The sequence below is a fragment of the Cyprinodon tularosa genome, unplaced genomic scaffold (genome assembly GCF_016077235.1).
Source record: "Cyprinodon tularosa strain WSP-4 unplaced genomic scaffold, ASM1607723v1 ctg198, whole genome shotgun sequence".
NCBI classification, from domain to species: domain Eukaryota; kingdom Metazoa; phylum Chordata; class Actinopteri; order Cyprinodontiformes; family Cyprinodontidae; genus Cyprinodon; species Cyprinodon tularosa.
Window position 1 is genome coordinate 1,678,926 of NW_024038724.1, and position 23,601 is coordinate 1,702,526.

Consider the following 23,601-nt stretch of genomic DNA (forward strand, 5'->3'; position numbering starts at 1 on the left):
CACCAGCATCTGTTTGGCGAGAGCAGGTGCTCAAGGACAGAGCAACAGCTACCAGTGGCTTTGCCAAGCATCTGTAATGGAACAAGGTCTGGCCTGGGTGAAGAAAGGTTTTGAGGGCTCGCCAAACTCTTTAATGTGATCCATGATCAAAGGTGAGGCTTAATGCTGTGGGACTGGCAGAATACGGTGTCAAGGAAGGAGTGGTGATATGTCACATGGAGGAGGGGTGCGCACTGGGATGTGAGTGTGAGTGCTCAGGATGCTCAGGCAAAGTAAAGAGGGGAAAAATACATATGTGCACTGTTAATTATTTTTTTTTTTACTGTTAATTTATGGTACATTACTGGTTATTAATTGCATTACTTTTACAGTAATCTATTGGGAATATATCGCAATATTTCTCAAAATATTTCATAGTAACTTATTGTATGTATTTTACAGTCATTTCCACAATATAATTTCACATGGGATTACTGTGATATGACTTATCTCACAGTACAGTTGTGGATGTTCTGGACAGTCTTTTGAAATTCTTACTTTAAAACTGATGCTATGTAATAGCCAGTAACTTATATCACTTTACAATTTGAATATATGGTTAAATATTGCATATTGGATTTTAACTTAGACATGCTTTTAATTGGGTGCACAAACAAAGAAAACAAAGACCGCACTTATTTCATATTCTGTTACAAAAAGTAGACTGAAAATGAACACAATCATCAACTATATTAATCTATATTAAACTCAGTGCTCCCCACCACCAGTTAGGTGGTGGGGAGCTATACTGTAGCTATACTATACTTTTATTACACCTATACTGCAGGTGTAACAAAAGGAGGCTCCAGTCTCTCCTCCTGGATGGGCCACTGGCCACTGGTCGGGGGGGGGACAGAAGCCATGCAGCTTTCCAGTAAGGGGTTAGACCAGGCTTTGTTTGACAATGGGAAGGGAGTGTTGAGTGTTGGTTTTTCCAGGTGAAAAAGATGGCTTCCTTAACCCCTTTCTCAAACCATCTGTTTTCCTTGGCCAGAATATGGACGTCAAGTGTCCTTTAGCCTTCATTTAGTCATGCTGTTAATCCAAACAACTGTATAGCTGTTGCTTGCTCTCTCCAATGTATGGGTCTGTGCCCTAGCCTACACCATTCAGTGTTGCTGAAAAAAGATTCAAAACAGAAACCCTTTCTGGGACAAGTTTAAATTAGCATCTAATAAGTAGCTCAGCTTATGTACGTACAGCCCAGATTGTAAAGTTAAAAATACACCTTCATAAAATATGATATCGAATGTCTGGATATAAATGTTTAACACATATTTGACCAAATACTGGTTCTACTGTTTAAGTTTAATTAAGAGATACAAGCTACGAGCAGCAACAATGATGGAAAAATAAAACACAGGTTGAAAAGCTTTTTAAAGAAATTTCTAAACTTTTGGTATTTATCTTGAGCTCAAATGTATCAACATATAATCAAGATGTTTTTCCAAAGTGTAGGTTCGAATAATCAGGCTATTTAACTGGAAATCGTTTTCTGAAAAGGAAGAAAATACCTTCTGTTCTAAGCCTTATAATTGCTCTTAATCAATATACTGGCTAAACACTAGTTGGTAACTGTGTTGTTCTATGGTTCTTTATAAGGCAGATAAGGCATGTGAACAATTTTCTGTATCTGTATTCCTTAGCTCCAGCAAAACCTTTCCAGTACCGAGCTACATATTAGAACCCCTGTTACAAGCTGGGTATTGAAGTTCTAGAGCTTCCAGGCTCATAACATCACAGTAACCATGGTAACAGAACATGGAAACACACATTAAATATTTTAATTCAAAGTTTATCACAACAGCAAGACAGTAGTCAAGTTATTTTTTTAAGGGGAGTCTTTCTCAATTTAGGCGAGGCACAGCCTATGCAAATTTTTTAGCAGTAGTTTCAAGAGTGCCACAAAATAAGCAGCTTGTAGCACCGATTTTACAGTCATTTTAAGATTTTTCTTGTCGTCCTCTTCTGTGTGGGGTTAAAGGTCTTGCTCGGAGACCCAGAGTGGAGGCTGTGGGGATCGAATCGGGTACTTGCAACCTTCTCAGACCACAAGCACACTGCTCTAACCATAAGGCCAACACTCCCCATTATAAAAAAGAGCTTCAAATATTTTATTGCAAAAAATTGTTACACAACATTTTTGTCCATTTGAGAAATTACTACAGATTTCCAAGATGTAATCTTCTCTTCCTAAGGGTCTATGTGGACTGTTAGATCAATAGAGTAAAACCAAACTTCTGCTTGCACATAGGGATTATGCTCCGGTTATTGCCTCAGTGATTTCCTCAAACCAGTCAGAGATCTAATATTGGAGGAGACAGAGAGAGAGAGAAATCACGAAAGCTCTGTGATTCTCGTGACAGGTGGAAAGTGGCAGCTAAAGTCTTCTTGTGCACCAGAGGAAACACTTTACTCCCAACAGTTCCACAGTAATAAGCGCTGCTGCGGAAGAGGAATTGACTAGTCTAAATTAGCAGGGAAAAACAGCAAAGTCAGATGGATTGTTATTTCTTTTAACACACCTTAGAGACCAAAGCAAAAAAAGAAAAAAAAAAAAAAAAAAAAACAGCTGCTAGCTTCGGTCAATGCACAGCCTTAGAACAATGCAATTTTTATCACTGCTGTATTTTAACCATTATGTGTCCTTTTGTGCTGTAATAAAACAAATCCTCTGTTAAATCTCTGCAATGATCCAAGTACTTCTCAGGTATATTCAGAATTCCTGCCGCTAACTTGAGCTTTAATGCCATCAAGCTTCCTTGCAAGCAGTACAATAAAGCAAGAAACAGAAGCCAGAAATGCCTTTGCTGGACTTTTTTAATCCCATGATGCCAAAATGCTAAATATGTCACTAAGAGTAATCAGGATTAAAATAGTTTAAGGTACCTTGCTACACATAACCTCTATTAAAATCCATTCTTCAAAGAACAATATCCAATAAGTAGGCATGTTGCCGTCACTAGAACTTGGGATCGGATCTATTTAACTTTCAGCAAAAGGAGAAAACAAATGAACTTCTCTGTTAGTGGGAAAGAAAGAAAAAAAAATCAGGACATAATAGATGATTTCTGTAATTTCCCTCTGGGATTATTAAAGTATGTCTGATTCTGATTCTGACTTAGAGGTACAAACATAATAAAGGTGCTGTTGGCTTTCAGATAATTAAACGGTTACAACCTATCAAATAGTTTGCTTTAATTTGTGAAGGCAATGTTAATCAGAAACTTCCTTCATTGTTTTTTCAGACAGCCTGGATGGACAAAACCATTTTGCTTTCTTTTCATCGATAGATTTTTTCTTCTCTTTTAAAGACATTGTTTAGATTTTTTGTAAGCTCTATATTTCTAACCTACTGTACTTGGCTTTGAGCTATCAAATAACTTCTTAAAAATATGACGTAATATTAAAATGGGGGGAAACAGTTTTAATTACATGTACAATAGAAAAACCCTTCTCCATTTCGGGCACGGATCAGTAAGACCTACAGGTTACCATGATCAGAGATAAACATAAAGCATACCAGATCAAAATATAGACAATATGTACTTCCAAAATGTACCATAAGACATCTATAAAGTAGAATGTGTGCTGGTCATTAATCAGGAAACACTAACTTAATTAAACTAAAACAAACTTAAACTATATTTTTGCTTATTTAAGAGTACATGAAATAATTATCAGAATAGTTCCAAATAAACACTTACAATGATGATCATCTAAACTCTCTTCCAAATACTAATGGAATAGATTAGGCTTTTGTTGAATCTGGAAGTACAAGGAGAAATAAAGCCTGCAGTTGCAATCTAAACTTTCCACCTAGCAAAACACAAACTGATCAAAGATGCAAAGTTCAACTTGGTAGTTCAAATTTAAAATGTAGGTTTTGTTTGCATACAAAAATGTTGGCTCAGTTTGCAAGGACCAAACTCTGCACTAATCAAAAGCAAGTCAAAAAGGCTATTTTTTGTTTTTTTCTTTGTTAGCTGCTAGGGGGAAATAGTTTAACACAGGACAAACTACATGAATTTTTTGGCACTTATAACAATATTTATGGTTGACCCTGGCAACATGCTCCCAATTGTTTAGAGACCAAAAAGCTTTAAAATAGCAGTGGAATACAGGCTGCAGGTGAAAGAAAAAGATAGTTTTGAATAGGGGGAATAAATCACAATAAGTTTGGGGTGAAATCAATCATGAATAATCAGATCATCTGCTTTAATTTTCTTTAAAGTGCTCTCTCTACAAAGAGAGTTTGGCTTTAATGGAGGATGAGAGCCAAGATTTCCAGCACAAACACATCTGTTTCACAGAGGAAATTGATGTCCCTGCCTGTTGGGAGGTGCAAATGTGGGATGAATTAAAAATAAACTGGGTAGGGAAAAAAAGAAATCAATGCTTTTTTTTCCAAAAGACAATATGGCATAATGAATTAAAACTGCCCAGGCTCAATTCCAGTTCACCCCTCTGCTCTTTCTCCTTTAATATCCCTGCATTATGCATGTTCACACTGAGAAATACAAATATACTAAGCCTTTTTGTTACACAGGCAGAGGAAGAATGAAGGGGTGGTATTTTCTGAACCCAAAAGCAACAATTTTTAGTTGTTAGAAATATTTTTTACAGGCATTTTCAATAACATCCCAAAACTATTCTTAACAGAATATTTTTAACAAAAAACAATAAAATAATTTTAAAATTAACCAAAAAAGGAGAAAAAACCCCATTATTAATTCATTTTAAATCTGTCAAATGTATTTAATTTAACATTGGTTTTAAATACTATTATTTGAGTGTTATGAATCTGAGCCATATAAATAAAATTTAACAAATTGAGCATCATTTTCCATTGGTTTGGAAAGAACTAGCAAAACAAATTAATGTATTAACATGTAGGTATTCTGTATAAAGAGGGCAAGTATTATAATAACACTGATGGTTTTATTACTAAAATTCTGCTTTAAAATTGCCAAAATATGATGTAAGGAAACTTAGAAAGAAGAGCTTTGTATTTGATTTGGTCAAATCAGGCTATAGAAGTATGCACATTTTCTGCTTTAGCATATAAGTTCCAAGTAGAGATTGGTCCAGCTACACCGATACGTCGATGCATGTGTCAGCTTAAAGAGCAAAACCTTAATGTCGGTGCAAGTATTGCTTCAAGAAAGTCACATAACCAAAACAAGGAGCTGTTTCAAAATGGATGCACTAAACTGTGTGTAGAAGCATATCTGTCAGGGGGAGGCATCTTTGAAGATAATCTCTGATCTTCTGCAGCTTATTATCAAATTCATCAAGCTAGAAAGATGTTAGTCATGTTTTAATTTAAACACATTTAAATTTAATTTATTTATTTATTGACAGCATCCCTTTATTTTTTTAATTCTTCCAAATATATCATAACATCTTTTCTATGTAAACAAAGATATTAAATAATACACTATACCTTACAATGACTTAAATCGTATTATTAATCAACAAATCAGTGTCAGTGGTCTTTCACATAAAGGTCCAGCAGGTGGCAGTATTCAGTGACACAGTAGACGCAGTACAGTACGTATTAGTACAGTTGGGCACTTCGTGACATTGTCAAGCCTCATCAACCCATCACTAGTTTTAAGAGTATCTGCTACAGCTGTGGGCAGATGTAGCTTTACCTCACAAGAGTATTTAAAAGACTTGCCATAGTGCATCAACTTCCAGGTAGTGGTTCCCTATTGGTTAGGGCATAGAACTTGGAATCCTGTGGTTCTGAGTTTGAGTCCCACTGCCACTTTGGGTCTCTGAGCAAGACCCCTAACCCAACACTGCTCCCCGGGCGCCCCATGATGGCAGCCCACTGCTCCACAAGGGGATGGGTTAAATGCAGAGATAAATTTCTCCAATGTTAGATAAATAAAATAAAATTATTATTAATTTACATGTCAAGTGAAGTCCCTTTAAAAAGATAATTCAATTGAATACTACAGTCAGACTGGTAAAAAGGAAAACCAGCTGTTTGCATTGAGTGAATGACTTGCAGGACACATTTCTAACGTGCAACAATGATATTCGCCTGTGTTTTGTCATTGACCCTAAAGCAACCTCTCACACTGAGCATGCATGCAGTGGAGAGGAAAAAGTTCATTTTAACAAGAAGAAACCTCCAGCAGAACCTGGCTCAGTGGGAGCAGCCTTCTGCCAAGGCCTAATGGGGGTTCAAGAGAGAAGCCGCATACCAACGGTAACAGCAAATTAGCTCCATAGGTGGCTCCGTCTAGGAAAGAAACAGTTAACCAGATCAATTCTGTTGCAGAATTGAAAAAAAACCTTATTTACCTGGGACATCTGCTTTTTAAAAGAAAAGTCCAGTCAGCAAGGAATGATCAATGGATCATTATCTATAACTAAAACAAATACGTTCGCTGTGATTTAATGAATTTAGCATTAATCTGTAAAAAATTTTAATTTATTTTTTCCGCGATCACCGAGTCTGGGAGCGGCTATTTTTGTCCAAATATTGTAACACCTCACCTCACTCCTGACATCCTCCGGCAGTGACATCACGGTGCGGTAAGCCTAGCACCATTATCCCTGCTTTACAAACAAAATCAATGGGAATGACTAGACACATCTGCAATAAACAACAATTATTTTAGATTGCGAGAGGATTTCACCGTTGAAATTTGCGAGAGCTATAGTTAAACTGACAATGCCCACGTGCATGGCAGCTGGATATTGTAATACATCCCTTAAAACTGAAAAACAAATTTGTTATTTCACCTTTCCGATTCATGATCCACCACGGACGGGTTACTGCAGTACTGGTCGTCTAATTGCCAACTTAAAGAGGGAGGATTTGCCATCGAACTTCTGGCCAGAGAAAAAAAAATGTAATATGTAGCCAACATTTTGAAGAAGAATGTTTTGAAGATGACTTGGATAATAGCACATGGTGACAAACGCCAGATACAGCACTGGATCTTGCTCAACAGCCGATACCGCACCATGACGTCACAAACCGGATGGTGGCAGTAGTGTTCTTTGACAAGCATGGATGTCCCCGGTAAAGGACATTTAAATGATATTACTCTTAAGTAATAACACTTGTCATTTATTGAACAGTATGTAATAGTTTCATATTTAAAGTACTTTCAGAAGTTTGAATTCTAAAATCAACAACGAGCCATTTTACATTGGAGATGTTTTTCTGCTGCTGCTGAGCTGGTTTTGATTCCTGAACCGGCCACCAAGCTGCTGCTCTGCCATTCTCTGCTGGTGAGCTGACATAGAACCCTACAAACTCAACATGATTGAGTGTCAAGAAATTAAGGTTCTGCAAACTAGCTTTGTGCTCGATTGAGTTGGGGTTGTTTTCGAGTGTGCGGTGACAGACCACTGACTCCCGACAGAGGGAGACCCTCGCTGATCCCGCTGTTTTGAAGCACAGGAGTAGACCTCCAATTCTTCCAACAACCATGACAATGAAACGATAAAGCATCCCTTCAATTTACTCTTTAAAGGGTATTTTTGTCTAGGCAAGTAGAAAGTAGTAGTAGATTGGTTTATAAAAAGAAGAGCTTCTGAAAATGTTACCTTTGTGTGTAAAAGGGTAAAAGCCGCTGCTCTTGCCGGCGGGTTGGATATTGTTTTGTGTTTTTCTTTTCTCCCTCCTTCATTTCTCCCGCTTCTTCCATCCTTATATTAAGTGGTTTGATTCAAAACAGTCATTGTGAGCTATGCGGGCAACTGTTGGTCGGCCATCTTCTGCAGGGTAGCTAGTTTGTTACTCATAAACCTCCCATTATCTGAGGCCATTAGAATACTATTAGTGATTTTCACCAGTGCTGTTTCAGTGCTATGATGAGCTCTAAAACCTGACTGAAACTCGTTAAAGAGGCTGTTAGGGTGTACTGTATGTGGTCACACACATTTCTAGCAACTGTTTTAAGAAAGGAAGAGTAGATATAGGTCTACGACTGACCAATTCAATTGGATCAACAGGTTTCTTAAGTGAAGGTTTAATTACAGCTACTTTAAAAGGTCATGGTGCATATACCTGTGAGAGAGATAGATTAATCACATCTAAATCGGAGGAGGAAATCAGAGAGAATACTTCCTTAAATAACTTGGTTGGAATTGGATTTAACGTAAAAGTTGAAGGTTTAGATAAAACTAATAAATGTTCTAACTCTAAAAGCACAGCTGGATCAAAACAGTCCAAACATATAAAGCTCAGGTTCCACACCCACCCCTGATGCTTCCTCATCTTCCAGAGATGTACTGGTTACATTAGCATTCAACTGAGATGTTTTGGACTTACACGGACTCTTATTGGCCAGATCATTTGGAAGACCTCTTAAACATTAAAGGAAAATCTAATACTTGATTTTTTTGTTGTTTCATGCACATTTTATGATATCTAAATGTGTTTGCTACATTAGTCTGTATACTTAACAACACAAAATGCAGTATTTCTAAAATGAGTACACTGCAACATGCCATATTAATCAGATTCAGCATAAATGATGGCATATCTGTTCTCAAGGGGGCTGAATTAAATTAGATTTGATTGTGTTTAAAGTGTTATTAGTTTAGGAGTGTTTACACTCCTGCAAACATATTGCTGTTACCACACTTTCCCCCCCCAACACATATAATTTGTCATGATGAATTTTTTTAACATTACACAAAGTGAACATGGAGCATATAAAGTTGGTGTTTCCTGATGATGTACTGTTTTTTACACAAAGGTTTTATGTGTGCAGTGGGAGTTATTGTTTTCAGGTTTATTGTGTTTGAAACCACTCCAGCCACCCTCCTCATTTCAATTGAGATCCAGAAATGCTTTTTTTATGACCTTCATTCCATACCACCACACCATACGGTCATAATCTTTGATTCTAATGCTGTTGTCTGTAAACTATGCCTACAGACTCCAACTCAGCTGGAGACAAGCTCCATTACGCATCCACAAACATAACCCTGCAGCTTGTAATTAGTTTGTTAATAATTTAAGCCCCATTTTTTTTCTGTTTGTGCCTAGCAGAGAAGTTATTTCGCATATAAAGTGCAGATTCTCAGAGCTAAATGAGCACATATATTTGAATTTGTCTTCATGAGCTCCGCTGAGGTAACAATGATTGAGGATGTTCTGTTAGTGAGTGAGATGGAAATTGCAAATACATACACAGTCTTTTTATCTGTGCACCGTTTGCACTTATCAGATCTGCTGCATAATTTATGCAATAAGCTCTGGAGTAAAAGAAAAAAAAAAGTTTGCATAATTGTATAAAACCATTCCCATAGAACATTCCTGGCAATGAATAAATGATTGGTCCCAGTACCTGCCCCGGTAATTAAAACCTTAGAGATTAATCAGAAACTTGCCTTATTTCATTTAGATACCAAAGGGGAGATATGTCTCCAAAACAAATATTTTCAAATTAGGTGGCTGACTTGTAACAAAAATTGCTATGTCTGCCGGCACAAATCCTGCTTGATAATTAAGCCTATTTTCTATTTGTTACATCCTCCATATCTGCTCTGGTCTCTGAGCAAAATAATGAAATAAATAGTCAGTTGGTTTTTGTAAGAGGTGATCACCTAAAAAGACAAAGATCTCAAATGTGCCCCATAGCTTCAGCACTGAGAAAACACATGCTGTAGTGTCATCTGACTAATGACTCGCACACCACATGGCTGAATAATTTAAAGCCAGGAGAATAATTATGAGATCTCCTCCCCTGGGAACTTATTGGGACGTCAGCCTCTGCATTAACTTTTCTTCCCGAGAAACACTTCTTAGCTAAACAGAATCTGATGACACCATGACTTAATGGCATTCAGAGCAAACCAGAATGCTTTCCTCAGACATATATCTGGTCTTTCCCAACCAACATTGCTATCTTCTCTGGTCTTCACAGAGAGTTAAATGAGTTCATAGATGCCATCTGAAATTAGAGTGAATGGGGGCTGAATGAAACTGACTGGAGGCAAGGGCGCAGTGACTCAGTCATGGTGGCTCTTGCAGCTGGCCTTAATAAGTCACTGTGTGAGCACAACTGAGGGAATTGACTGTGTGCTGCTACTGACTGGTGGACACTACGACCAAAATGCTAATTGTACTCCAAGACTCCTTTGCACTGATCCGCCCAAGATGCCGTCAGAGCCTGGAAGGAGTGGAAAAAACAAACAAAAGCTTGCACACTAGATCCCAGGACAAACACAGCTGAACATAGAAAATTATTCTGCAGCATATGTTTCTCTTACTTCTGTTTAGTGACATATCTTGTCCAGCATGAAGGATAATATGATTTGTTATTTTTATAATCATTTTTTAAACTTTTTTTGTAATTATTTTTAGAAAATTCTAAGCCCAAGCATTCTTCCATTATAGAATTCCTACTTGCTACACTGTGGGTCTGACCTTTAGAAGGTTTTCCATAAAAATTCAAAAAATCCACTGGACTTGGTTTTCAAGATTTGAAGACGTTTCGCCACCTCTCCAGGAAGCTTTCTCAATTCAAATGTCTGGATCCGCAGTGAGTTTGAGTCTTATATAGACAACGCCTTGTATCGCTTGGAAACATGCAATGGTAACCGATGAATGGGTCGTTAGTTCCATCGTTAACCTGTAATATCTGAACCTGTCTATGATTCTAGGGGTCGGTCGTTAAAGGGGGGATTGCCATTAGAAGGTTTCATCTTAAAACGAGTTCCAATGTGCTATTTTTGAATGTGAGATACTCAGTAATAGCAATAGTAGAGTGATACTAATAAAGAAAAATAAATGTTTTCGTAGGCTGGGACAAATTAATGCAGCAGGACGTAAACGCATTATTCTCATGCCTCTACTATGCTTATGAAACATACAGTTCAATTGCTACTGAGATAAAGAAACACTTTTGAAATTTATTTTTTTTTAGGCCTACATACTCATTTGGCTAAGTTACTCATCTTCAGACAGTTTGCAGTTGAAGGAAATAAACCATAGGCAAATAACTGAATTTGTATTTTCTGGGTAACCCAAAATGGGAACTTCAAAAGTTCTGCACCATGGGGGTGAATTGATTCACTCTTATTATCAGCATCCTTTTCATTCTTAATATCTATCTCAAAAGAAACTTGAAATTCAGACCAACAGCTCAAATGACGCCTGTCACAAAGGAGCAGGTAAAGATGGCTCAGCCACTGCTGCAGTGAAAGTGAAGCGAATTGAATTTAGCCCATAGAAAATGCTCTATCGTCTTCCCCCTGCTGAGTGCAGAAAACAGAGTAAAGAGGCACAGGTTGGTTTGTCCAGCTTCTTTGTGTGGTGGCAGTCAGTCAGCAGCTCTGTCAGTACATTAAAATGTCCTCAAGTTATTTTTTTGTATTGATGTTAAATAAAAAATTATAAAAATTGACATTTTAGATTAACAAGACTCAGGCAAGACTAACTGCAGGAGCGTGTTGCATTTGAGGATGTGTGCTATCGTATTTAAGTGACACATCAATGGTTTTATCACTATATGTAGTGTAGAATACCACTTGAATGTTTGCAAATGATAAGGGGAAAAAAAGTTTCAAGTATTAATTTGTCATTGATTTATCCACCGGGGCAAATTAAGCCATTCAAAAATGATAAAACATTTTCTATCTCCTGTTACAAAGTAGAGTTTGAATTCTATAGTCATTTATTGGATCACAGCACTATTATAAGCTTGATAGCAAGCAAACCCCTTTCAGTAAGCTGTTCGCTTTATAATTTAAATCCTTTACCTTTTCTTTATTCCTAAAGAGAGAACATTTCAGATACATATTCGGTATGCAGCGAATTTACAGGTTTATTTAATTTATATCTAAAAATGAATATATACAAAGCATATATATTTGTAGTCTTACTGATTTATTTCTGTTTTAGAGATTCTATCTATTATGTTAAATTCATATAAGCTGAAAAGAACGTGTTAATGTCACATCCCATGTGTAAATCAATTTTGACCTCTCATACATTGTTTAGTTCTAGGGTTGATATGCAATCATCTCAGCCTTAATTTTTTTTTTTTAAATCTCTCAGATTGTAATGACATCTCATCTCCAATGCCCTATTTAACAAAACTTAGAAATTGTAACTCTTGCAGACCATTGCAAAATGTAATCAAACTGTTATCAGTTTGAAAGTGGAATTCTGAAACATTAAACCCCTCCTTATCTCAAGCTTTCCAGCAGGCAGATTAAGGTGTATGGCCAAAAAATCTGAGAGGATTGTTTCACTGTGGTGAAGGTCTTCCATTTGCAATACTTAGTGTTCTTGTCTATTTGGAGTTACAGCTCAAACTATGGTTTTATCAGACCATGCTAAACTCTCCAACAAAATGCTGGCAGATTTTAGTTTTTCCTCAATAAAAGACTTCTGTGTCTGTCTTGACACCTTGCTACATATAGTCTTGATTTATTCAGAATAAAGCAGACTCTTTAAATGTTCAACAATGAAAATCCTGCAGCTTACCATGTCCTGCTTTTTGCTCATCATTGCCTTTGGTCTCTTTTTCTCAGCCTTGGATACATGTTCTAAATAATGCCAGTGTTATCTTATTTTTCCTAACTTTTAAATATTTTCTCAGAGATACCTTGTTATATTTTATGTTTGGACTTTTGCAATCTTTGCAGATGTTTTTCCCCCTTCAATTAAAGAGGAATGCATATTTCAGCTGGTTTGAAAATGAATATTTATTGATACAGAACTGCAAGTTTCAGTCAATACAGAAAAAAATCTACATACACTATATTGCCAAAAGTATTTGCTCACCCATCCAAATTATTGGAATCAGGTGTTCCAATCACTTCCATGGCCACAGGTGTATAAATTCAAGCACCTAGGCATGCAGACTGTTTTTACAAACATTTGTGAAAGAATGGGTCGCTCTCAGGAGCTCAGTGAATTCCAGCGTGGAACTGTGATAGGATGCCACCTGTGCAACAAATCCAGTCGTGAAATTTCCTCGCTCCTAAATATTCCACAGTCAACTGTCAGCTGTATTATAAGAAAATGGAAGTGTTTGGGAACGACAGCAACTCAGCCACGAAGTGGTAGGCCACGTAAACTGACGGAGCGGGGTCAGCGGATGCTGACGCGCATAGTGCGAAGAGGTCGCCAACTTTCTGCAGAGTCAATCACTACAGACCTCCAAACTTCATGTGGCCTTCAGATTAGCTCAAGAACAGTGCGCAGAGAGCTTCATGGAATGGGTTTCCATGGTCGAGCAGCTGCATCCAAGCCATACATCACCAAGTGCAATGCAAAGCGTCGGATGCGGTGGTGTAAAGCACGCCGCCACTGGACTCTAGAGCAGTGGAGACGCGTTCTCTGGAGTGACGAATCGCGCTTCTCCATCTGGCAATCTGATGGACGGGTCTGGGTTTGGCGGTTGCCAGGAGAACGGTACTTGTCTGACTGCATTGTGCCAAGTGTAAAGTTTGGTGGAGGGGGGATTATGGTGTGAGGTTGTTTTTCAGGAGCTGGGCTTGGCCCCTTAGTTCCAGTGAAAGGAACTCTGAATGCTTCAGCATACCAAGACATTTTGGACAATTCCATGCTCCCAACTTTGTGGGAACAGTTTGGAGCTGGCCCCTTCCTCTTCCAACATGACTGTGCACCAGTGCACAAAGCAAGGTCCATAAAGACATGGATGACAGAGTCTGGTGTGGATGAACTTGACTGGCCTGCACAGAGTCCTGACCTCAACACCTTTGGGATGAATTAGAGCGGAGACTGAGAGCCAGGCCTTCTCGTCCAACATCAGTGTGCGACCTCACAAATGCGCTTCTGGAAGAATGGTCAAAAATTCCCATAAACACACTCCTAAACCTTGTGGACAGCCTTCCCAGAAGAGTTGAAGCTGTTCTAGCTGCAAAGGGTGGACCGACGTCATATTGAACCCTATGGATTAGGAACGGGATGTCACTTAAGCTCATATGTGAGTCAAGGCAGGTGAGCAAATACTTTTGGCAATATAGTGTACCTCTAAAGCATAGTAGATCAGTTAATAGTTTCTACATCCACTTGCTTTTTTTTAATATGATGAATTTCTGTACAGGCTTTAAAATGAAACCTATGAAACCCCCCACCGCCTTTGATTTAGAAACCGCTGATAATTGGTTTTTACACGGTGATATTGAACTGGACAGATGTAGAGCATGTCTGTGTTAGTGCAGAAATTGTTCATGGAGTTGAGATGGGAGGCTCTGATGAATCCAGCTCTAATGAAGGATAATGTCTGATTTTCCAGACTATTTGCCCAAGTTTTCCCTCCTTGTATACAAGAAAACAGACACCAGCTTAGAGCCGTGATTATGTGTGGGTAGAGCAATATTTTCTCCAAATTAGTGAACGTAGCAGGCTTCACTGGCTGGATGAAATTAGGCAGCAGAAAACACTTCACTAAGCAAATGAGGAAAAGCCCCCACAAAAACTAGTTGCTCCATACCATGTTAACCTAGAATTGTGTTATAATTAAATGTTTTCCATATACTATGTTTTAAGTAGTTAGCATATTCTAGTTCAGCTTTGTTAACTGTTCTAAACAAGTCATGCAATCCCTTTCAAAACATAATTTACAGCCACAAACCTCAAACCATTTTATTGGGATTCAAATTTATGAACAACTGCACAGGACAACATTACTTTAGTGGAAGTGACTTGACATGGTTTTTTGCAACTTGATGTGATTATAGCTGGGTTATAAACAGTAGTAGCCATTCAAAATTTCCCCACTTTCCTTGATAGGCCCTTTTTTAAACATTGATCTTTGTACTAAAATATTCTTTCTGTCATGATTTTTGGACATTAAGATCTAAAGAGAATTGCCTTCTCCTGGCCAGATCCTGTAATTCAGTGAAAGGGTGGAGTCAGAGTAACAAAACATGCATGGAGGGGAGGGGGTCACTCCAGGGGCTCGAAGTTGGCTTTCATTCAGCTGGAGTTTGACTGGGAAGGGCCATTTTCAATGGTTGCTACTGCACAGAGGTTTATACCTCATGACACAACAACTGGTAAATTACCTTTAGCTCATTCAAGTTGAATAGACCACCACCTACTGAATGCTTTTTTTTGGTCAGGTTTTGTGACAGTGTCCTACTTAGGTTGTAGTCAAACAGTCCTAACAAAGGACTTGTCTTTTTGGTGGTAGTTCTGTCTTCCACCTAAGGTTCAAGTCCGTTTCAGTCTTAGTTTCCTCTAGGATTTCCCTCTATTATCACTATTTATTTTCCATAGTATTTGCACAGAGCTGCAAGAAGGTGTCCAGACCTGTCCAGGGTGTACCCCGCCTCTAGCCCATTGACAGATGGAGATAGGCACCAGCACCCCTCACGACACCAGCTGGGGTAAGCGTGACGGAAAATGGATGGTCGGATGGATGGGTGGATGGGTGGATGGATGGATGGATGGATGGATGGATGGATGGATGGATGGATGGATGGATGGATGGATGGATGGATGGATGGATGGATGGATTATTTAAACAAATTCATGTTTATACCATAAAAAGCATAATATCTCAGCATGATTCTGGGTTGCATGATCAGGGTGTTTTTTTTTTTTTGTTTGTTTGTTTTTTGTCAAGAGGTTTGCTTTGGTGTTATTTTTCTTTACATGTTTGCTATGTCTCCTAAAGGTTGCATGAAAAATAGAGGAAACTTAAGTTATGCTTCCTTTTACAAACCAACTACTCTTTTGTAGGGGTGAGATTTGTGAAGTGTTTCACTAACAGCTTTCCAAATTAAATCATTTCTGTCATGGCCTGGCAGTTTAGGTGGACACCAAGGTCTTGATTGTTTTGCAAATGTGGCATACAGTTTGTTTTTTTTTAAATGTCGGAACTAAATGTTATTTTTAAATATTGGATTTAAGTGCTGTGTGAGATGTTAAAAGCTTTGATATAATTTTACAACCTGACTTCTGTAACTATTTGCTCTGTTCCTTGGTTGGCATGGTTCTTTAAACCTAATTTTCTCATAAACTCTGAAGCATTTATAGAACTGCAAGATTTACACTGAGACTATGCTACACATTTGGACCGACTGTACTGAACATAAAAAGTAAACTGGATTAAATGACGCCACCCTCTCAAGAGTTTCATTTGTAAAACACTATAAAATATGATTTTTTTTTTACACTTTTTATATAGTTCTATCAAAATAAATAATTAACATAGACCTCTGCTACATGCTATCCCCCTTTTCTCTACATCTGTTTCCTGTTTAGCAGCTGTTGAAATAAAGTTGCCACAAGAGCCCCCTAAAATGACAAATTCCGGCACAGATGAACAAATTAGCATGCACACATCTAACTATATATCCATATTGATAAACAGAAGTTTCTAGTTTCAGATTTTAAACTGTGGATTTACCACCAAAAAAAGCAAAGACAAAACATGTCCCCACACTAGGCTTGCAGCTGGAAGGTCCTGTTGGTAATGTGGAGGGGTGCGAGTTGGTTTTTGACACTGACACATTCACTGAAGGCCAGACAATGACATTATGCCAACCAGCCAGAACTCTCGGGGAAAGCCACGTTAAATATCATCTACAAAAGCACAATTGGCAGAGGGGTATCTGTAGTGATGTTTTGGGGGTACATGTTTGTTTGTGTCTCCATGTACTTTGAAATGTGTGCCCATGCTGGTAAATATTTATGCCTCAAAATGAAGGTACATTGGCAAATAGCTTAGTGATGTGAGGAGATGGTATTAAAAAAGAAAGAAAAAAAAAACAGCCAAGGCATCCAATTATCTATTAATGTTGCAGTAGGACAGAGAAAAACAGCCACTGCTGTAGAGATGCGTTTATAGTCAGAGGCTGGTGGTGAATAGTGAAAGTAAATAAAGGAGCAAAGCTGCTGTTCATTTATTCAGCAACATTGAGAATTCAGCGGAATGATTTGTTCTCAGTATAAAAAAACTCAATATGTGAATTTGAGCTGTTTTTAGAAAACAAAGTGGTTTGGAAGCATCGTGTGGCAATCCAACAGACAGTCTATACAGTATAATGCAGAAGCAGAGCTGAGCGCGAACAGCAAAGAAATAAATCTGCTAAGTAATAAGAGTTGTTTGTTTTTTTGGAGATAAGATGTAAAAAAATGACTGTTCTGACTCAGTTCTGTTAACATTTGAAATAATGGAAGGAATAACAGGATGTTCTTGTACAACACAGACTAGAGATAAGAGCTTTACAACAGCTCTTGTATAAACAAAGGAATCTAGAAGACAGACCTTTAAAACTGTACAATACATTTATTTTGACAAAACATTTTCCTTGAGAACAAATATGTTTCAGCATGTTGTCCACTAATGAGGAGAGGACATTTTTCAAAGCAATAGGAATATTTTGTTACCTTTTTTCCCCGAGATTCTGGTTTCAAATGAAAAAACATAAAATAAAGCATAATTCTTGAGGGGTTTTTATGTACATTATATAATTTCAAACAGATTTTTATTTATTTTTATCTACTTTGATTCTGTTTTATTTTCCTACATTTTAATCATGTAAAGCACTTTGCATTGTCTTTGTGCTGAATTGTGCTATACAAATAAATTTGCCTTGCCTTGCCTTGCATTTATGTGCATACTATAAAAATATGTTCTTTTTTAATTTTTATTGGTACATATTAAACTGGACTATACATTTAGGATTTTAGGTCCAACAGGAATACCAAGATCATTTCACTATGCCAAAAGCAACAACGATAAAAAACTAAGATTTTCTCCATAGGTTCATCTTTCCACCAGATTACGCTATCTGTGGTTCATTGTTCCAGGTCTAACTGGCCAGCTTGGTTGACCCCATTGCTCCCACACACCTTTCAGCTCCGCCCACACATTATTTATTGGTGAAACACTTTAGTAATTTGTGATGGCTCCTCCAAAACAGATTTATTTGGTCTTAAAGTCACTTTGTAACATTTGGCAGTATGTTCGTCATTGTTCATTTGGAAGACCCATTTAGGATGAAGCTTTACATTCCTTGTTGATTTGTTGCTTTAGATTGTCCACATACTTTCCTCATCAGGCCATGCATTTTGTCAAGTGCATAACTTTTATTGCAGCTCCTCTTAAGTTCAATCAGACAACAACACATGTCTCCACAAGTTATAGTATTTGTCCCTTATTTTATTTACAAACTATGTTCTGGCTTTTTCTAATGGAACTTTGGGAGTTGTGATTTCTTTCTTGCTCACTTTTTTTCATCTATTTCTCTCTATCATTCATTTCCATCTCCATCCTAAATAGTTTGATGGATAGTCTCATGCTGTTCATAATAGAATTTAACTTATCATGGACATTTTAAGGCACCTTGAATCACTATGTTAAAAGATGACCCAAACTTGTAGAGGAAAACAACTTTTTTCTTGATATCTTACTTGATTATTTATTGTCCAAGATGTCATGCAGGAAAGCAGCGTGTTTCAGGTTTTGTTTTAAAACATATCCAGAGCCGTGTCTCTGATGAACTGAAATGTTGTGATGTAAACTTGGAAAATAAAGAAAATGAAAAAGAAATAATCACAAACGAGCTATTGCTTAAAATAATATTTTTTAGGAAAACAAATATGGTGATAATTCCATTTAAGCTTATTTAAAGTACTGTGAAACAGGATTTCTCTTTATATGGTGTGTGTAAATTGCTGGTTTTAGTAGAAGTATTTTTTATTTTATTAAAATCATCATGTGATTTCTTTTTAAATGGCTTTGAGTTTTTACTAAGATGTTCTTGTAAATTATATCTCAAAGAGCACAAAGAGAGCATGTTGGTAGCAAACTGTTATCTGTAAAGTGAATGACATTAAAATGTATCTTAATATTTCTGTTACTGTTTCTATAGGCACAAGCAGACGTTTTTGTTTTTTTACTAAAGGAAGGTATTAACCTAAATGAAGAGACAGTCACAAACATTTGCAAGATAGTGTCTCATTTCTTACTTATTCAAATGTTTTTTTCTCCATGTACAGCCCTAATGCCTGTTTGGGTTTGACGCTTGTTTAGAAATTCTTCTGATTGTTCTGACTGCAGACATACAGAACAAGAAGCAGATCAAAAACACTGTCAGTAAACAGCACAGACGAGAATAACGAGAAAGGAGCAACTTGATGCAGAGTTGATATGTCTACCAAACTGCAATTATTTTCAGATCTGGGAGTCTGCAATTATGCAAAGCTTTACACTACCCCCCTAAAGTGGTAAAGTTGTCATTATTTTGTACCTAAATGATGCACAGAAACCCAGTCTTCTACTTTTATAGAACTGTGAATGCTATAAAACACAGAAACTTGGCTTATGTCATTCAAATGTCCTTAACAGTTATTTGACAAGGCATAACATCATCAACCACAATGTCATGATCCATTTGAGAGACAAATATGTTTGCATTTTGCAAAAGTGAAGATGGAAATGATCACATAAACCAACTCATAAATGGTCTAGTACATAATACAGTTATGTCTTAGTAATGAGCCAAGGTTGCTTTAATGGAGGGCCTAAGGTCACCTGCATTGTTAGCTCTGGTACCCCTCATCTTCCTCTTAACAATCCCACATCAATCTTCCATGAGGTTTAGCTTGGGTGAGTTTCTGACCAGTCAAGTACAGTAATGCTCATTAAAGTATCTTATTGGCACTATAGTGAGAAGGATGCCAAGGCCAGGTGGAAAATAAAATCACTAAAGGAAAACAAAGTGCTCTAAATGTTGTGACTCTGTGACATTCTGGACCAGGAGACAGTGATTCTCACCAAATAATGACCGACTATCGAAGGCTTGATTTTTTTTTGTCTCTGCACTACATATTTCTGGATCATGCCTTTAAAAGAAAATGTACTTTTGTCTGACAAGATACATTTTTTATGTTGTTTTTTGATTCAATATGGATAAAACAAGAACATAGATGGGATGTCCTTGCCCATCTAATGGACAGTCCTTTTATTAGTTTCTATTAGTTTTATTACTGGAAGAAAATAAAAAAAACGCCAGATAAAAGTAACCCATTTTTTTTTACAATGTATCAATGTAATAATTGTAGTTTCCAGCAACAATTCTAACATTATCCTGTAGACATAAATTAAATATTTTCTGTTAAACTTGAAAGAGAGAATATGTCGCTGTTCTGTACTGAGGAGCATATATTTAGTGTCTGAAGTTTCTACCAACTCAAAAGTTTATTTTGGTTCCCAAGCTTTGAAAATATCTCTTATTAAGAGAGGCGGTTTAGATTCAGGGAGGAAGAGCATGTCAGAGAAATCTTACTTTGACACACTTTTCTGACATCTTCATGAAATTTCTTCCCAATGTTTTGGGCAAAATACAGCAGAGTTGCAGAACTACGAGTCTTCAATGTGTCTTCTGAGTATTTTTTTTCTTCAAGCTTTTGTTTTTTCCTGCACCCACCCACAAACAACACCCCTCCCCCCACATTCACACTTTTACACACACACACGTCTGTTTTTATTCCTATCCATGTTAAGACTTGACATTGACTTACATGCAACTATTTATTGCATTTGCATGCATTATATTGCATTAAACCTGATATTTACCCTAACCATTAGCTGTATATCCCAAAACTTTAACCTGAATTAAATTCCAGACTTCCGGACATTAAAAATGGGGTCTACATGGGGTCTACCACATTAGGACTAGTATTTGGTCTCCACAAGGTTGGTCCTCACAATGTCAGTAAATGTAAAAAAAAAAGTGTCCTAAAAAGGTGATATTATCACAGTTGACTTCAACATTGCATTGATTTCTATGACCCAACCCAGACCCTAAGCCTAAAAATTATCAGCAGATACTGTACCTAACCTAAAGTCCATTCACACCTTACTTCTAAACCACACCCTCACCCTAAGAAAAGAACTTATCCTCAAGGTGACGAGTTATTGGCCCCCAGATACAAATTAATCTAGACTTAAACCTAAAAAGAGAGCCTTCAGTTATTAAACAGTAATTTTGATTAGGTAACGGATCACATATGATATTAATAACATTTTGTGAAATTAGTCTTGAATCTGAGTAGGACTTTTTTAAACTTATAACAACATAATGTATCAACTCTGTTGCTTAGTGTTCACATATGTGCATAATGTAATTGGGAAAACTTTGACTGGTCATATGCCTAAGACCTTATTAGACACTCTAATAAGGTCTTCCTATGTTTGCATAGTACTAGGACTTTGCTTCCCATTGGGGATCTACATAGACTATATTTTATGTTTTTTTTAACAGACCACTATGAAGTAGTCTATATCTGTAAAGTTAAAACAAAAATGATAAATAGCCATCAGTTTTTTGTTTTTTTTTTACTTCCTTGAGAACATAAATCCTAAAAGGTTAGCATCCATTTATATTTAGGCTCCCATCCAATATAATTATCCTCAGCTTTCTACCTAGGACACAAAGCCATAAATCATTTACTGGAAGAATGTAGCTTTAGAAACAACTTTTATGAAAACTGCATTTAACAGTTGTCACAGGAAAAAAAGATAACAGCAAATACAGGTAAATGTCCTCAAACAAAAGACACGGTGGAGGGGAAAAAACTGCCAAAAAGAGATCGACATTCATATATTTTTTCTATCAAAAGTTTAGCTTACTCATATTGTTTTTCCTATCATGTAAAAATAAACTTGAATTTGCATCTTTAATGATGAGGAAAGAGCATTTAAATGACTAGAAAAAGCAGACTGATGCTAGAGTACAAAGAAGGACTTTTGCTCTGCAGCTTACCTATTCTGAAGGATAGTGGGCCACCACAGGTGCTTTTAACCCACATGGCTAAGAAGAGCAGAAGCGCCCAGGCTGTGAGCATCTTCTATGACTCCTCATGGGTCCTGCCCCGGGTGTGCCCCTGTCACAGCCACCTAAAACACATACAGAGTAACAGTGAGGCCTTCATACCTGCATAAAAGGGATATAAAAACACAAATTCTTGTCTTTAGGTCTCCATCTATTCTATTGCATGCACAGATTATGTTGCTGACATTGCAGAATATGGCAAAGTAAAGTGGAGGCATAATGCACTTCTGATGAGGTTGTCGTTTGGTCAGATTAATTGTATTAATAAAGACAGAGAACTTCTTCTATATGGCTCACAGGAAAAAGAAGGAGCTTTGACAGGAAAATTCAGTGCTACAAAATGACACAAAAAAGCATTATCTTTAGCTGAAACTTGAAATATCATTGGTAGAAACATAAAATAGTTACAACTGATTTTGTCTCAGCAATACAAACTCATTTTGATCTCCAACACAAAGAGTGGCAAATTTTAAATATTATATATATTCTTCTGATACTTTGCATGACTATTACTTGCACCTGTTAAAAAAATAATAATAATTTAGTGTCAAAGGAGATGGTGTAGGAGAAGACTGCTGCTCGATTTAAAGCATCAATTTATATGAAGTACACTATTGCAGACCGTTTTAACATTTATGAAAAGCACTCTCCTCGCTGTTTTTCTAGATGATTTAAATAGGATTCTAGTTTCCAAGTCAGAATTGTAAGACAGATTTCCTACATTTATTTTTTGGTGGCAGAAGCTAAATTTCAGAATTAAAAAAACTAAATGTTATAAGTAAGTAATACGTTTTATTTTACTATACATTTTTACACATTCTATGTATTTCTGATATCTGAAATACATTTCTTCCAATTCAAAATAATTAAAAATTATGACCAGTAATTGTAGGATTATTGAGATCTGAAATTCATTTCTAAACATTCAAAATGTTTATTGAGATATAAAACTGTAATTTGGTTTCTAATGTTCATTTCAACAATGTATTTACGATAACAGAAATTCACAGACTAATAAAAATGAAATTAGCCTACAATAGCCTATTTTAACCTTGATAAAATTACAAGCGAATATACAGTAGCTTATTGAATTAATAAGGGTGGATCAATGTATTAAATTTAGATGGAATCTCAAGGAAGAGAAGTGCACCTTGCAGAATGCGAAGATAAAGTATAAAACATTAAAACAGTTCTGTGCATCATCTCATGTTTTCCCACTGAAATTATTAGGTTAGCGCAGGTGTTTCAAACACTTGTTGAACCACTAACAATTGGCACTGCTGTGACAGAAATTAGGAAAGTAAACAATGGAGAGCAACATAAAAGTGAGCCAGGGCATAGTAGTGTACATTATTGTTTCATTCTTTTGTCCCTCCATATTTCTCTCATCAGTGCTGTGCCATATTTATGTCGAATGTACTGTAAGCAGAGTTGTTTTGGCTTGTTAGATCACATGCGATTGGGACGGTGTTGAGATATGTGCATGTTGCCCAATGGCATTACGTAAATTAGGATGTGGACCCAGTTCTAATGTTCCCACTGAATGCCGGTCGGAGCAGAGCCATTTGAAGGCAGTTTTAATTGGGTCCCTTGCAGAGTCGTTTGACACGGGTCACTGAGTCATTCCAACTGCCACTTAAAGCTGATTGTTCCCAGGTTTAAACAGGTTATCTGGCCTGTGGGAAAGGGGTTTTAGATTACACAGTATATACCACATGGCTGTTTTACTGTTCATTTGTTTTCTATTATGCTGTG

General features: G+C 36.9%; 1 protein-coding gene across 1 annotated transcript in view; it reads right to left on the bottom strand.

Moving 5' to 3' along the window:
- The window catches only part of grik4 (glutamate receptor, ionotropic, kainate 4), a 413,635-nt gene that overhangs the window by 276,633 nt on the left and 113,401 nt on the right, over positions 1-23,601 (bottom strand). The window contains exon 3 of the mRNA XM_038284024.1: positions 21,778-21,911. Within this exon, the coding sequence (XP_038139952.1) occupies positions 21,778-21,859 (82 nt within the window). The 5' untranslated portion in view covers positions 21,860-21,911. The remainder of the gene's footprint in view (positions 1-21,777; positions 21,912-23,601) is intronic.